The sequence below is a fragment of the Pelophylax lessonae genome (genome assembly GCF_965119305.1).
Source record: "Pelophylax lessonae genome assembly, chromosome: 6".
NCBI classification, from domain to species: Eukaryota; Metazoa; Chordata; class Amphibia; order Anura; family Ranidae; genus Pelophylax; species Pelophylax lessonae.
The window spans coordinates 144499641-144517094 of NC_138773.1; the positions used below are offsets into that span (position 1 = coordinate 144499641).

Sequence of the window (17454 nt, forward strand, 5' to 3'; positions counted from 1 at the left end):
AAAAATTTCACAAAATGAAACTAAGTGGATATATTTGCTGGAATCTCTTCAACCTGGAGGGCTTAACCTTGATATTGACTTGAATTGTTTTATTTCTGATTTTTAGTGATTTTTATTCTTTTTAATAATGTTTTTAAACCACTGATAAAATTGGTCTCAAATTTCCATTGGACCAATATCATGATACGCTAAAACCTATTTTTTATATATGGCTCCTTTTACACACAAGTATATGAATCTACACACGTTCATTCTTAATGTAACACTCGCTAACATGTATGTCACTAATTCACTTTATCCTTCTTTCACCAATGAATACACCTAGATAAGTTATGGGCAATTATTCGATCTAAATATTTGAACACACTATGAGTGATTATTTTTCACTTTGATACACCCTTTGAATCGATTAATTTAATATTTATTTATTGTTTATGGTCTGGTCCTTATGGTATACCAAATGTCACATATTTACTAACACATGAGATATTTATTAATGGTACATATGCCTTTACACATACCTTTATGATAGATCTATAGAAGTATGTGGACTGTTATTTGTTTTGTATAGATATATATCACCGAGTGGGTTGCCTGTCCACAGGAAATCAATTGCCTCTTAAATTCCATCAATTGGAATATAATTGCACCATGATACATACTGTATCACGATGTATATATACGATCCATAGTCCCTTCAATATTCCTTGATCACTTTAAATTTAACATGTTTTCAACATATTTGTTTACATATTTTTACACGTTTTAATATTGATTTTAATAATTCTTATTCTAGATTGTATCTCCTTTACAATATTTAAATATTTAGTATATGTATTTCCGCCAATAAAATCAAAGCTGCATCACAATATAAATACACACACTTACCCTGGTATTCCCATTTTAATATTTTTAGTATTTCCTTTATTTTTATCTTCTTCATTATACTTATGCACATATTAGTTCCATAAGTATGAAATAGTCCCACTGGAACCATATTACAATTATATAAACACACCTTTTTAAGCCATGATGTTAAATTTGCCAAATATTTTTAATACATATGCCCTTATTTACCGTATATATGGTTTTATTATATATATGTTTTACCCATCTTCTTGACATTGTCAATGAGATTATAGGCTTCTAATTTGATCTAACATATATATGGTTTTAAAATATATATGAGTGTTTTTCTATCCACCTTCCTGAATACATTAATTTTATAATCTTCTTCTTACTCTAATTTCTTATATTTGTGGCTACTTAACGCTCAAATTACCTAACCATTAATTCGGACGTTCCTGACATATCCCTTCGTCACTAATCTAAACTAGTTTCATTCGTGACCACTAAATAAAATATTTCACCTTTAAAATATCAGCGTAGCAACTGCTGAGTTTGGCTCTATATTAAAATCCATTGGCCGAATAAACCACTCGGGTGGAGCTTCACCTTCCCTTTGGATTTGCAGTAATAACATCTGCCCAACAACTGATGACGCGCTAGTATGTATATTCTGATTGGGCGCCTGTTCCGGTTGCCGGGGTACCTACTAGGATTTATACTAGCGGGACTCACGTAGCCTCACGCTGCTCCTGATGATGTCAGTCTGATGACGAAACGCGTAGAGCGTAGGCACGTCAGTTCCGCACCTTGAGACGCATATCCGGCCGCTGAGGCGCACAGCGTCCGGAAATACCGCTACACGAGGGGTTCGCGGTCCCTACTTTCTTACAGATGCTGTATCTTGTTTTTAAATGTGAGTACTTGATTTTATTTGCTTAATAAATGGACACACATTACGGTACTTCACTATATGAGTGTTTTTTATCCATATAATCCCGGACATCACCTTTATTATTCTGGAGCGCTGCCTATCACCCCTATTATACATCGCTTATCCTAATAACCTTACCATTTGAGGGAGGAAGTGCAACTGGTCCCAAGAGGAGAGGAGAGGCTCACCGCGGTTTGTCGGGGAATACCCCAAATACCCAACGCTGGTTACCCCTGTAGGGGTGCCGCTCTCTGGTGAGTGCGGGCTACATAGGAAGGGGAGCACGGAATTCCCTCACCCAGCACCCACATCCTGACCCACACCGGGAAGCACCCCCTCCACCCATGCAATTTCCCTTGGCACTTTTTATCACCATATTGCGCATTGTTGGACTACTATATTGAACATACATTTTTTTGTGGACTTTTTGTCACTTATATTACGGACTATCCAATTTCTTATGTATATTCATATTTATTCATCCACCAGATATTCACCTATTTATTTTTGGGATTTCTTTTATATTTTCCAAAGCTTTGATACTTTTTATATTTCACTTGGCACATCATATGTATTTTTAGGTTATTTTGATGTTTTTTATATATATTCAATTTCACTTGGATATCCATTTTTGCACTTACTTTTAGATATTGTCGTTTACCTTTGATATAATTACAGCACTTGGCACTTTGTATCACTCATTATCTGTTTCATTTGGATATCCACACCTATTAATTTTGAATCAACACTGCCACCTAGTGTTTACACCAATTATTTCAAGAGTCACTATACTTTTAGCTTTGAGACACTGTTCACTGTTTTATTTATTAATATTGGTTTGCATATTTATTGTATTTTATTAAGTATTTACTAGTGTTATTAATTGATGAATGGTTAATTAATTTATTGAAATCTATAATACTTACTGTGGCTTATTATCAGGACCATTGGTTATATTGTAAGGACCATTACTTACAGTATTGATATTTTATATTGACCACCTATATGCACCTAGATTTATGAGACACATCTCTATATATTTTTTTCATTATTTGGCAGCGCCAATTACCCTAATACTTTTTCCAAACATCCTCACTATCTGAGCACTCGGTGCATGAATACAGACCCAGTAGGGTGATTCCCATCTGCAGGGGCCACAACAGATTCAGGATCTGACGAGACAGATGAGGCAAGGGAGGGCAGGGGGTGCTGTATACTAAGCTCACCAAGAAAAAACATAATTAGGGGCGAGCCGGCGACTGCAATCCCGCAAAGGGGGCGCCAACCAAGGGCCCACGAATGGACCATCTACTGGACCTCGCAAAAAAACAAGGGGGGGGGGTCGCCCTCCAAGCACCTCCATATAGGCCTGCATAATAGGAAATAGACCCGGCCACGTGAGACGCAGACAACAAATCATCTGCTCCCCCAGCTCAACAACCGCAGCAGGGAGCCCAGAGGACATCCCTGCCCTAGTCACCAACCCCCAGGGTGGCGGGGAACCCTGCTCAATCCCCCGTTGCTCGCCAGGAAAACCCCAGTCAGCAGCAACTCAAACAAGCTCCACTTAAGAGCATGGGGCAAAAGCCAGCTCATAACCTCAACCAGGGAAAGAGGGGGTGGCGGAAGACCCATGGTGACCACCAAAATTTTAGAGGGGCTGGGGGGGTGGGAGGAAGGAGGGGAAAGAGGGGGTCCCGCCGTCCCAGGGAGGGACCCAGGTCCACCCCAAAACCCTCCAGGGGAAGAGGGAGGACAGCTACTTATACAAAGAAACCGGATGGGGCACCACCCCGGACAGATCACCGCTCCATCTAAATGTGAGTGCTGTCGGCCAGGAGGAATGCTGCGACTTAGGCTGAGGCCAGGTCATATGCGCCCTCGCAAAGCGTTTAACTCGCAGGCCAGCCCCTGTCCAGGGGGGCTGTGTCGCGACTGACCTAGCGTGGAGCTGAGGTCTGGGAGCGCTCCCTGGCCAGATTGGGGAGACCCTCTGAATCTAGATTATCCAGTCCTTCGCCAAGTCAGGCAGTTGATTCTTTGATTCTCTACAGCAGGGGTAATGAATTAAAATTCAAGGAGGTCCGGTCACTAAAATTTTCTTTGGGCCGAGGTCCGAATCTGAAGTCTGAGCTATGACTCAGAAAGATGGGCAAAACAAAACGTGTCCATCAGCGTTGCTCTTAACATAAAATATGCCCATTTGAGTGTCCCTTAACATAAAATGTGTCCATCAGCGTGACCCTTAGCATAAAATTTTCCCATCAGTGTGACCCTTAACATAAAATAAGGGGCACGCTGATGGGCACATTTTATGTTAGGGGGCACGCTGATGGGCACATTTTATGTTAGGGGGCACTCTGATGGGCAAAACAAAACATTTAAATCAGCATTGCTCTTAACATAAAATATGCCCATTAGCGTATCCCTTAACAAAATATGCCCATCAGAGTGCCCCTAACATAAAATATGCCCATCAGCGTGACCCTTAACATAAAATAAGGGGCAGGCTGATGGGCACATTTTATGTTAGGGAGCACACTGATGGGCAAAACAAACATTTAAATATCAGCATTGCTCTTAACATAAAATATGCCCATTAGCGTGCCCCTTAACATAAAATATGCCCATTAGCGTGCCCCGTAACAAAATATGCCCATCAGAGTGCCCCTTAACATAAAATATGCCCATCAGCATGTCCCTTAGCATAAAATAAGCTGATGGGCACATTTTTTTTTTTTTTATGGGGCACTCTAATGAGCAGAACAAAATATGGCAAAATATGCCAGTCTGCACACTAATGCTTGTGCAGCTATTCTTCCCTAAAATGTGCTCCACATACCTGAACTGCAGCCAGGAGCTGAGGAAAAAGCCACGATCAGGGGGGGCGGGGCGTGCACATAGTGTCACACCCTAGCTCACTGCCCAAGTGTGAGGGAGCCACAGTCAGGAGCAGGGGGCGGGACGCGCGCGTGACGTCACGCCCCCTACTCGCGGCCCGACAGGACACCGGCTGTGAGTGAGCCGGGAGCCGCAGCGGGGAGGGGACTGAAGAACTAGGTAGCGGGCTCGCGGTCTGGGCGGAAGCATCGCGCGGGCCGCCATTTAGTGACCGCCGCTCTACAGGATCAAAATAACAAAGATAGGAAGAAATTCCATTTAAGAAAGGAAAAAATTGCCAGGACCAGAAATCCCAGCAAGGAACTATGTCCTTACTCCTGCAGGGGGAGGAGCCTGCACATGCTGTAGCACCCACCATCGCAGTCCATGCCCGCACTGGCTGAGTGCTAGTTGATGTGAGTTTTTTTTGTATCCCTTACCCCAATAAACCAGTTGCTATAGAGAGCACTAGATTGCTGTGTTTATTTTACATATGCACCCTATCCTGGCCAAATGAGGCATCCGCCGATGCCATCACATCAATTTTATAAAATTTTGTAAAGGTATGTACCGATGACCAGGTGGCCGCCTTACATACCTGGACCACTGACGCCTGATGGCGGAAGGCCCAGGAAGTACTGAGCGCTCGAGTGGAGTGCGCCCTAACAGGGAACGGAGGACTCCGACCCTTAATAGAATAAGCCTGTACCACCATCTGTCTAATCCATTTGGCGATAGTCGCGGCAGATGCAGGCAACCCCCTTCTGGGGCCATCCGTGATCACAAAAAGTGAATCCGTCTTACGGAACGATTCCGTCGCCTTCAGGTATACCCTGATTGCCCGAACCACATCCAAGGAATGCAACGCATGTTCCCGATGATGATTGGGCTGAGGACACAAGGAATGTAGTACAATATCACAAGTATGTTGATATACTCCTTTTTCCCCATTGACTGGAAATATTTACATACTATGCAAACAACTTATTTTTACCATATATTTTCCAGATATGGTGACCAACCCTCTTTCCTTGATAAAGGCAACATATAGAATGCCGAAACGCGTTGGAAATTAGAGATATACACTCTCTCTCAACACATTCCAGAGTCTCACACATGAGCCGGAACAGACAGAGAATTATATCTATGTTCACCATTCACATTGTCACCTCTTCTATCTTATCCTTCACTACACACATGGGTCTATAACCCATTGGCACTCAATTTTCTTTTTTGTATTATGATCTATGTAATAAATTGTGATATTTTTTATATACTTTACTATTTCTTGACCAGCCCATAAAGTCCCACCAATTTTGGTTTGAGGCACCAAACTCTTTACAGGTAGTACAATATCTTCATTCAGATGAAAATCTGAAACCACCTTAGGAAGAAAGGATGGCTTAGGATGAAGTACTACCTTATCCCTATGAATCACTAAGTATGGGGACTGGCATGATAAAGCAGCCAGTTCTGACACCCTGCGTGCAGAAGTGATAGCCACCAAGAAGGCCACCTTCTGGGATAAAGTAAGCAAGGGAATCTCCCTGATGTCTTCAAAGGGAGGTTTCTGTAGAACCGACAAAACCAAATTAAGATCCCAGGGCGGTAAGGGCGCGCGGACTGGTGGAGCCAGGTGCCGCACCCCCTGGATGAAATTCCGCACCAAGGACTTGGTAGCTAAAGGTTTCTGAAAGAAGATTGCTAATGCTGAAACTTGACCCTTGATGGTGCTCAAGGCTAGTTTCTGCTCAACCCCTTTTTGCAAAAAGGCCAATATTCGAGTCAGCGAATAGGTACGTGGAGGAAATCCTAAAGATTCGCACCACGCGATATAAGTCTTCCATGTGTGATAATAGACTCTGCTGGAATTTGCTTTCCTTGCTTTAATAAGGGTAGGAATGACTGAAGCTGACAACCCTCTGTCCTTCAGTACTTGGGTCTCAATGGCCAGGCCATTAAAACCAGCGACTGTAAAGCACGATGGTAGATTGGTCCTTGAGACCGCAGATACTCCCTGAGACGAAGTTCCCACGGAACGTCCGCGACTAGCATGTCCAAGTCGGCCAGGCCGGCTTGACGAGGCCAGCCTAGAATTTCTAGGACCACTGGCGCTGACTGGATCTGAACCAGGCGTCCCTAGAGCTATCTGGCCCCGACCATCCGAGATGGAAAAGGTAAAGGAAAAGATCTGTTCAGGGAACGGTGACTACCGCTCCCTGTAGTACTTAAATGTTGGAAGGGAAGAATCGCACCGGTAGCAGTAGTCGATGCTCGATCTAATGTCCTGAATACCGGTGAAAACGTCCCCCCACCCTCAAACCGGGTGGGGGCGCACCTTCAGGCTGTGTAATCCTTTGCTTCGGGTTTGGCTGAGTCGGTCCTCTGTTTGTCCGACCAGCCCTTCTTGAACCCTCCTGGAGGAGTCTTGCCTTTCCCGCTTGTTCCAGCTGGGCGTGCGAACCCTTTATGGGCGGTAAAGAAAGGTCCTCGCTTGTTACGAGGTCCCTTAGCTTTAGCAGCCTGTGGCAAGAAAGTGCTCTTGCCCCCAGTGGCGTCCTTAATGATCTCATCTAGGGTGGCCCCAAATAGGCGATTCCCCTGAAAGGGGAGATTCGTCAAGGTCTTTTTGGAACCTAGGTCTGCTGACCAGCATTTTGTTAGTGTCTGGGAAACTAGACCAATAACAATTACTGGTCTAAATGCTGACCCTATCAGGGAGAAGATAGTGCGGGACTCCGCTTCCACCTTTCGATCCACCAGGATCCTTAAAGGACGAAGTGTCCTCCACTGGAATAACCGTGGCTTTATTCAGCCTGGAAATAGGTGGGTCCACCACCGGTGGAACCGTCCATTTCTTGATGAGGGATTCCTCAAACGGATAGCATCTAGCAATACGCTTGGAAATAGTAAAGGTACGCTTAGAATGCTCCCATTCTTCTTTAATTTTATTACCAAAACACTTGGGTACAGGAAAAACCTTCACCGTTTTGATGGGCTTGTTAGTACCAAAGGGAATCTCTGTTTCAGTTGCCTCTGCCGGTAAAACCTCAAGTCTTAAGGTTTCCCGCACCGCTAAAACTAGTGCGTCCACCAATGCTTCTTCCCGAATTATGGCGGAAGAATGAAAGTCCTCCTCACTGTCTGAGGGAACTTTACCTGAGACAACAGCCCTTGCAGAGGGACCTGCAGCTGCAGTGACCATCTCTGAATCTGAGTCAGAGGTGTCAGATGATATAGGGGTAGGCGGGGGTCGCTTTCTTGACCCCCGTCCCTGACAGGCCGTCTCCACCCGAGCCACCAAAGACTCCAAAGCTGATGTAAATGCGTCTATACTCTGTGCACCGGCGGGTCCCGTGGTCCCCTCGAGGGAAACAGGTGGGGGTGCTGGTGTGGCAGGGTCCATGATAATTCCAGTTACTACCCGGAAAATTCAATCCAAAAATAAAACTTTTTTTTTTTTTTTAGACCCCCAGCGCCACAAAGCCCCTCAGTGTTAGCTGCTCAGGGACCCCTATCGAGCGAGAGAGAGAGAGAGATAGACCCCCAGGCTCACCACTTGATGCTCAGAGTTTTCCACTGCACTTGTCTCAGCACTGTCTCGAACCGACAGGAAGTCTCTTGGCTGGCTGCCCTGGAAGAAAGGAGGCGGCTCCGCCCCTCCGTACGCCTTCCGGCACCTCCCCTAGCTCCACGAGGTGTTTGGGTCACCTCAAACATGGCCGCCCCCATGCTGGAGACACGAGGCTACGCCAAAATGGCGGCCTCGTGCGATCTAGCAAACAATGGCGGCGGTTGTACCGAATAGCGGCGTGACTGCAGAGCATCACAACACCTTCTCTACATGGGGATTTAGCCTGGTCGGCGGTACCGGACCCTGGCGGACCGCATGGCCGTCGGAAGGCCTGCTATTGCTGGAGACCTGACTTGGAAAGCAGTCTACATGTCCGTGGCTTCTGACTGGTAGGATACTTATATTATCACAGTAAGATTCCAGTACTGCCACTGATTACAATCTTTTAACATATTTACAATTAGATTGTCAGCTCCCAAACCAAGCCTCCTGGCTTTTTGCACACAAAAAAAAGCTGTGCCTCTGCCGTTTCTGCATGTCCCTCCAGTCCTGAATGAGTGCTGACGTAGTGGCCTAGGAAACCGTAAAATACCCAACAGTACTGTGATCCGGTCTGTCCAGAGAAAGCACACACAGGGTTGTGGATCCTGTGTTTTTTGTCAAGGATATAAAGCATTTTTTTAATAGACTACTACTGTGCTGCTTAGGTTTCGACCATCTGAGAGGGAATTTAAACTGAAGCTGGTAATCGGATATTTGTACGCTGTGGTTGCTATCAACGCGGCTCCTCTGGAAGAATATGTCAGACATACAGCTGCAACTCCTACCGATTTTCTGGTTGACTCTATTAGGAAAGCTGCTTTGAAAATTTGCCATATAACCCAGTTGATATTATTTGCACTGACTTTATTGTGGTTTCACACAAATGTGATTGATTTACCAAAACTGGAGAGTGCAAAATTTGATGCAGCTCTGCATAGAAACCAATCATCTTCCAGTTTGTTTTGTCAAAGCTTATTTGAACAAGCTGAAGTTAGAAGCTGATTGCTAATTCTGGTGCAGCTGTGCACAGTAGCCAATCTCCAGTTTTAGTAATTTAACCACTCCAATAAAAGGTTACTTTTCCCTTAAGCTGGGTATACACCTTCAATTTTTTTATTTGCTCAGCCAAACAATGTTGATGCAGGGATCTCTCATATTGTGTCTTTGTAGTCTGATACACCAGAATACACTGATCAGCACTTGTATCCATTGGCTGCAATGGCTGATTAAATGCTTGTTTTCCCATCTGTTCAACAGAAGCCAGCTGTTAGATCAGCCTCTGTTGTACAGCTAGCGATCTGTGTATACCTTGCATTACTCCATAACAGCTACTTAGTCAGCCCATAGATACAGTTTGTTTCATTCAACCAGTAGGTTGGAGAAAAAAAAAAAAAAAAACAATTTCCCCTCATCCAAACATTCTATGTGGATGGGGAATTCTCCCCATTTAGTTACCATATTCTGATGACAGGTCGGGGGGGGGGGGGGGGGGGTGTACCGATCAGAGCTTCAGGCTGTAGACGATAAACTGACTTCTGTACAACCTCCCTGCCTATACACGACTTAAAATTCAGATCCCTGCTGCACTGTTCGAATTTTGATTTATGTATGGCTGGCTTTAGAAGCACTGACATTTTTCATTTAAGATTTTGTAATCAGGCCATTGATGAGTCGTGTCGATGCCTGCTGCTAAAAGATTTCTACTATTTGGTACCATCAATCCTGCAACAGTATCTCCAAGCTCTCTTGTAATAAACGTGGATCCTTTAATTATCTGGTACTTAAAAGAATCCTAGATGCTCCAACTTCCTTTCTCATAGGAGTCCTATGTTAGGCAGAGATTAAACTCTCCCCCCCCCCCCCCCCCCCCAAATCCCACCATTGACATTGGCAACATAAAAATGGTCGGATCATGCCCAAAGATCGCACTCATGTCTGTAAAACATCCCAAAACATGACCCTGGTGCCTAAAAAGAGTCTGCTCCGGAACCCCCAAATTTTACCAGCTGCAGCCAAGGCATTCATATTGCTAAGGACACTAGTAAAAACTGGATGCACTGGTTGGATGTAGGAGAACTACTAGTCACTAGGGCTAAAGTTTTTCTAGAGTCCAGTCCTCCTGTAGGTAGCAGTATAACCTATTTGTTTAAGAATCCAGTGGTCCTCAATAAATGAGAGAATTGGTTTATTCAGGCATTCTACTTGTTACGATTATAAAATAGTCCCACTATCCAGGTTACATTTTACATCTTAATTGAAAAATTACCCTGATTGGCTGACCAAATAACTGGTAAACGTTTATTGTGCAATTTGGGGGATACACACAGTTTTATTAAAAATAGGATCCAATTCGTCCTATATAATTACACACTGGCAGTGTGACTATATATTTGATAACGAAGCGCAAAAGAAGACAAAAATTACAAATGCTCTGCTTTCCATCATCTTAGAATGCAGAAAAAGCAAACCTGATACTACGATTACAGACTCTCTGTGAATAGCTATATTTTTAAATATCCACAGTCCAGTTTGGTGGCAATTCATTTTTCATTTTTTTTAATTTTTGCAGATGCTAGGTACATCTCATATTCTTCTGTAGATCATCCACTTCAAACTTCCACATACCCTGGTGCACAGGATTGTCCGAGAGGTCCGTTATCTTCACTGCACGTAACACAGGCTCAGGATTACAGGATAAAACAATGCCCATCGCCATTACGTATTTTCCTGCATGGAAACAGACATTTCAAATAAATCACTGCAAGTTTTCATCCACCAAGAGTTTATTACAGGTACTTATTTAGCACTGTCAATTTATGCAAGCCTTTAACAGATTATATATTGTGCATTCACATCAACCCCTAACTCACATTCTTACAAACAAATACTAGGGCAAATTTAGACAGGAGTCAATTAGGCTACCAGCAGGTTTTTGGAATGTAGGAGGAAACCCACACAGGCACAGAGAGAACATGCAAACTCCGTGCAGGTATTGCCATGGTTGAGATTTAAACAGACGACCCTAGTGCTGCTCAACAGAAGTGCTAACCACTTAGCCACTGTGCTGCCCACAATTTAGAATGCCAGCAATAAACTACATTTTACAAAGTTGACCTACTGTTTGCAAAAAAATATGATAAAGCACAGAGCTAGTAAAATAGTCATCTGTGCATTCCCCAAAAATAGTTTGGAAGTGGATATTAGGGAATACTCACAGATCAAGGGACTATGTTATCAGATAAAGGGACTATAATGCCTTTACCATTCTGTGAAACACAGAAAACAGCAACACCATGAAAAAGGTTTCAGTGTTCAGAAAAAGAAAAGATACCTTCACTGTTATTAATCCGCTGAGTAGTAGAGAAAAAAATTGCAGAAATTCAAAACATGTTTTACAAACACCATTTTTTCTAGGTGAGAGATCTAGTGTCTGACACTAAATAGGGATTACAGTGCACACTTCAGGACTGTAGGATGTCAATGGATGTCCTTAGGTCAAAGTGGTTATACTGGGATGATGCCTGCACCTGTAGGCATCTTGGTTAGCAAAATTTGCAGCCGGTAATTTCCTGTTCAGAGGGTGCAGAAGGGAGTTCATGATCAGACAACAGAGCCCATGAGCAATACAAAGAGATAAGAGGAATCAATGTTGTGCCTCTCCCTCTGTGAGCCCAGAAACCGCAAGCGATGAGGATTTTGTCACTTCCGGTTTCAGCTCCTTGTTTACCTGGCTGTTAGCGGAAAGGGAAGCAGTCAATCAGACCAGACCAATCTGTGTCTGATCGGCTGCATTGAAGGCCAAAAAAAAGATCTGGGGTCTAATAGACCCTAGATCTCTCAAGAAAGAGGACCTGTCATGGCCCATGCTGTCACAAGAGATGGTGTTCATCCCTTGTGATAGCAATAAAGTTAATACAAAAAAAAGAAAAAAAAATTTAAAAAAAAGGTCAAAATATTTTGGGGGATAAAAAATATATATATGTATATGAAATTATAGTGTTTGATATGCAAAATTGTAACAAGGTACCAACATCCCGATTGAATATCAATTCTGGGTAGGAGAAAGAACCTACCAAAAGAGTAGGTGGGGGCTCAAGGTGTCTAAACTGCCATCCAAGAAAATGAACGAAAAGCAAGAAAAAGTAAAAAAGGAAAAAAGGAAGAAAGAAGAAAAACAAGTAAAGCAAAAGACAGAACAGTAAGGGAGAGAAAAAAAAAGGGGGAAAAAAAGGAAAGGAAGAAAGACGGAAAAAAGGAAGGAAAAAGGTGGGAGAAGTAAAGTATGAAGGAGAGGGCTAGTGGGATTTTAAGGGTACAGTAAGCAAAAAAGTAACAGTAATAAAATCAAGTTATTTTTATTTTAACATATTAAACCCAAGTATATAAGAAGACACATACAATACATAGTGAAATGCATGAAGTCCATTACAAAAAAGGTACAAAAAATAGGCAATCAATGTTATATAACTCATCCGATGTACAAGACCTCGGAGATTAACCCAACATGTTTCGCAGCCTAATGGGGGCTGCTTCTTCAGGGGTCTGTGTCATAATATACAATTAGAAGCCTTTAATGACCTGTATAATGAAATAACAGATAATAAAACAAACAGACATGTGGTTGTACAAGATAAAAACATAACGGTCCGACATGCAAATGTGGCCCCTATATATACCATGCACACTGCTCCACCACAGGAGGTCACCCGACAGCACACCAAGGAGAGGGAGAGTCTGCAACCCCCACATAACGTCTTACCCACGGATGTGGAGGAGAAATAAGACCAGGACACCCAGAGAGCGTGTGGTTCATGAACCGGAAAAACATCTGTGCAATGCAAGTTAAGTTCAAAAAGTTAGAGGGAAAGCCGAAGAAGTCCCCAGGGTGATATCCAGAAAGTATATAGGTGGGAAACCTAATAAAAATTATTTATTTACCTGAATGGTACTAAACATCCAATATGTTAAATAATATGAGACCCAATTAAGGGACTACATAGACTGGAAGCCAAAGGTCCCTATCTCTAAAAAAAGGAGGAAGATAAGGAGTTTTTAGAGGCCATATAGTCACAGGAAAAAATGTCATCAGGAAAACAATATGGGAAGGAAACCGGGGAGGGGAAGAAAAGGGAAAAGAGGGGAAAAAACAAGGGGGGGGAGGGGAAGGGGGGTGAGGGGGGATGGGGAAAAAAGGGGGAGAGGAAAATAGGGGAAAAAGAGGCTACCTCAGAGAGATAAAAATAGGAGATATTGAGAGGCCAGTGGTAGAAAGCAGCTATACGTCTGTATGGTATAATCGGCAGTTCATAATGAGAAAGCCAATTCTCAGGCAAGCCCGTAAAGACTCCAGAAAGGTGTCCAGGCAGCAATGCCACGATAGGAAGATACCTAGTATCTAGCAAAGAAAAAATGGGAATGTCGCATGAAATAAAGGATCCCAGCCTAAAAGCTTTAGGGCATAGTCCCGGCAGACACTTACCAACATGTATTCAGACAAATGGAATGGCCATCTCGCATCAGCTACCGCTCGTGGTCCCGCTTAAATACTACCTCAACCCGACGCCTAGTGCACGTCAGACGTGCGCCTCGGCGCAGGTCATATCCTGCACAGGATGCGCGCGCAGTGCTGCACTGAACCCAGCCACAATGCGCAGCCGCATGCAGCCATGGGGAGCGGAAGTGGAGGTGGAGAAACCTCACAGTCCCGCAACTCCATCCGAGGATCACACATCCGTGGGAGACAGGGGGGGACACAAGACCCATCCTCCCTCCATGGGGGCAAATCGGGAATATAACCGTGGGGGGCAAACATGTGCATCGTGAACAGGGAATGCAGCCACAAGCAAGTGGTACCATAATCATAAAAACAAAAACAAAAAATTACAACATAGTAAATAAACAACATAGAAGAATTACACCTGTTACAGCAATAGAAATACAATATTAATTTGTATTACTACAAAAACAGCATAGCGATTTATCGTGAGAAAGGGAAAAAGAAACCCCCTCCACGTACATCGCCATGCTTATATGATATGATGCTACAAGTACGATCCAATGGGCAAATAGAATGTCCATGGAAATTACCAAAAAAGTCTAAACTGAATACTGGTCTAGAAAAAAATCAATTCATCGAAGAAAAAGCATATAACTTCTGGAAAACGGTCATCAAAAAAATCACAAGCGCAAAAAAATGCGATTGTGAGATAAAATAGATATTATTTCTCCCAGAGTCGGCCTAACCTCGAGGTTGCCAAATGTGTCAATGAACCCAGGTGCATAGGGCAAGGATCCTACCAAATGTAGATCGGGTGTTCTGTCTCAAGTAATGGCAACGGTAAACATACAAGAACGGGATCCAATCCCAAATGGGCCCTATCCCAAAAAGGGCTTGTAGGTTAATACCTCATTTATTCCTGGAGGTTTGATGGCATCAAGAGATTCAATCCAGTAGGCTTCTTTTTGTAGGATGCGCTTGTCCCAGTTTCCCCCACGGGGGTCTGGGGCAATAACATCCATTACCGTGAATTTCACGATTTGGTTATTATAACCATGATGTAAACCAATGTGCCTGGTGACACTGGTCTGTATAGTTTCCACCATCAGAGTGGTAGATGTGATCCCCAATACGTTGGCTCAACTTACGAATGGTTTTGCCAACGTAGAAGGCCCCACATTGACAGGTCATGAGGTAAACAACACCTTGCGTGTTGCAATCAGCAAAGTGTTTTGGCCTAAACCACCTACCATTAGGTAAATGAACTCTGGGTCCGCCTGCAATCCAAGGACATTTGTCACAGGATCCACAGGGATATGTGCCTTTTTTTGAAGAGTGCTGGGGAACACTATCTAATTTATAGTGACTCTTGGTAAGACAATCCCTAAAGGATGTCGCACGTCTAAATACCAAGTTTGGTTTGGTACCCAAATACTTGGCCAGAGTGTAATCCTGGGTGAGAATGGGCCAGTGTTTACTTAGGATCCTGCGTAAAAGATGGTCATGTGCAGAGTAGGTGGTAATGAATCTGACATTTTGATTAGCCTGTTGACTTTTGGTTTTATACAAGAGTTCAACTCTCGACCGGGATATGGCTCGATTATAAGCCTTCCTTAGCAGTTTTCTGGAGTAACCTCTCACAAGTAGACGTTCCTGCAGTTGTTTGGCTTGTGTTTTGAAGTTATCCTCTGTAGAACAGTTCCTGCGGAGTCTTAAATACTGAGCATACGGGATGCTGTTAATCAGGGGGGTGGGATGGGCACTTGCTGCGCACAGGATCGTATTGCCGGCACTAGGCTTGCGATATAAATCGGTATCAATAGATCCATCTGGCAAAAGACGGATCTTCACGTCCAAAAAGGGGATTTCATGTCTATGAAAAGTGTATGTGAATTTTAAATTCATGTCATTCTGATTTATAGCTGCAAGAAAGGGCATCAGATCCTCTTGAGTTCCTGTCCAAATAATGAGCAGGTCGTCAATGAATCTGTGCCAAATTAATATATATGACAGCCATCTATCCATTTTTTCTTCTGAAAAGACCAGTCTTTCCCAGGCGCCAAGATATAGGTTGGCATAAGAGGGTGAGCAGCAAGTGCCCATCGCAACCCTCTGAGTTTGTAGATATATTTGATCAAGGAAGGTGAAGTAGTTTCTGGTAAGTATGAACCTCAGGAGTCTGAGGACAAACTCCATTAAGGGCCAAGTTGTATGATCTTGCTCTTTAAGGAAGGACTCAGCCATCCGGATGCCCTGGTCGTGCGGGATACTTGAGTACAAAGCCTCAATATCTATGGCAACGAGCAGGGCATCCGGAGGGACATGAATCTCTTCCAAGTGCTTCAGCAGGTCTGTTGTATCCCGGATATAAGACGGGAGTCTCAAGACGTGTGGTAATAAAAAGGAGTCCACGTACTTGCTGGCATTTTCAGTGAGTAATTGATTTCCAGAAACAATCGGTCTACCGGGAGGGCGCTCAAGGTTTTTGTGCACCTTGGGCAAGGTGTAAAAGGTCGGAGTTTTAGGGTGTTTAACATTTAGGAAGTTGTAAGTATCCCTGTCAATCAGGCCATCAGTGAATGCATTTGAACATAAGAATTTGAATTCCCGAATTAAGTCCTGGATATTGTCGGGAGAGATAGGGTGGTACCAATCCCGATTATCCAAGACCTCAAGACACATGGTTTCATATTGAGGAGGGGATAGGACAACGATGTTACCACCCTTGTCAGCTGGTTTAATCAAAATATCTTTGTTGGTTTGAAGTTGTTTTAAAGCCACTGTTTGCTCAGGTGTTCTTATTAGGTATAGAGGGCCATGTCGTTATTTTGAGTTCTTGTGATACCCTTTGGACGAACGCCCAAATGTTGGGGTTGGTCGCCAAGTCAGGAAATTTCTCAGACTTGGGATTGAACATTTTGGTCTTGGGAGAATTGACCAGGGTCAATCGATTAGTTTCCGGGGTTTCGGTAGAGTCCATCATGGAGAGAACTTCAGTGTTGCCCTCTTCATAGAGGAGAACTAAGTCTCTAAGTGCTCGACTTTCTGCCATAGAGAGGCGCTTGGTCTGCTCTGCCAGCTGTTTCTCCAGCCTTTTTAGTTTTCTATCATCATCATACATGTACTTGAAAGTTAAATTACGAGCAAATAAGTGCAGGTCTTTGATAGTTTCTGATGTATCCAAAAGCCTGGAAGGGCAGAAACCTAGGCCGAGACCAAGCACCTCTCTATGAGCAGTAGATAATTCAAAATTAGTTAAGTTAATAATATTGAGATTATTGGAAGGGGTGGAAGAATTATTCAGTGAGTTTTGGGCTTCTAAGTTTCCTTGTTTTCCATTCCTCAGAGTTTGAGGGTTGGGTAGCCCTAAAAAAACGTCATCTGTAGATGTGGAAGCTGAATCATCAGATTGTATATTTGGTGTCAAGCCTTTGAGGATTTTTTGTAATGTTGGTGCTAGATTGGTCATGTGGGTGGGTGTCTTCAGTTGTGCATTAGTGTCAGGCTTTTTCTAACTGTTGCTGTGAGATTGTGTAGGTGAAGGGCCCGTGCTTCCACGACCTCTTTTTTGTGGTTTGGTGCGTTTATTGGGGGCTATCTGCCCTTGTCTAGAAAATTTTGAGGTATGTGAAATAGAACTGGAAAGTGAAGAGTCAGATTCTAAAACTTCATCAGTGTGAT

The 17454-nt window shown here is 43.4% G+C and overlaps 1 protein-coding gene across 1 annotated transcript in view; it reads right to left on the reverse strand.

Moving 5' to 3' along the window:
* Positions 1-10726: 10726 nt before the first annotated feature.
* The window catches only part of RMI2 (RecQ mediated genome instability 2), an 80857-nt gene continuing 74129 nt past the window's right edge, over positions 10727-17454 (reverse strand). Inside the window, exon 2 of the mRNA XM_082261996.1 lies at positions 10727-11003. Within this exon, the coding sequence (XP_082118122.1) occupies positions 10849-11003 (155 nt within the window). The 3' untranslated portion in view covers positions 10727-10848. The remainder of the gene's footprint in view (positions 11004-17454) is intronic.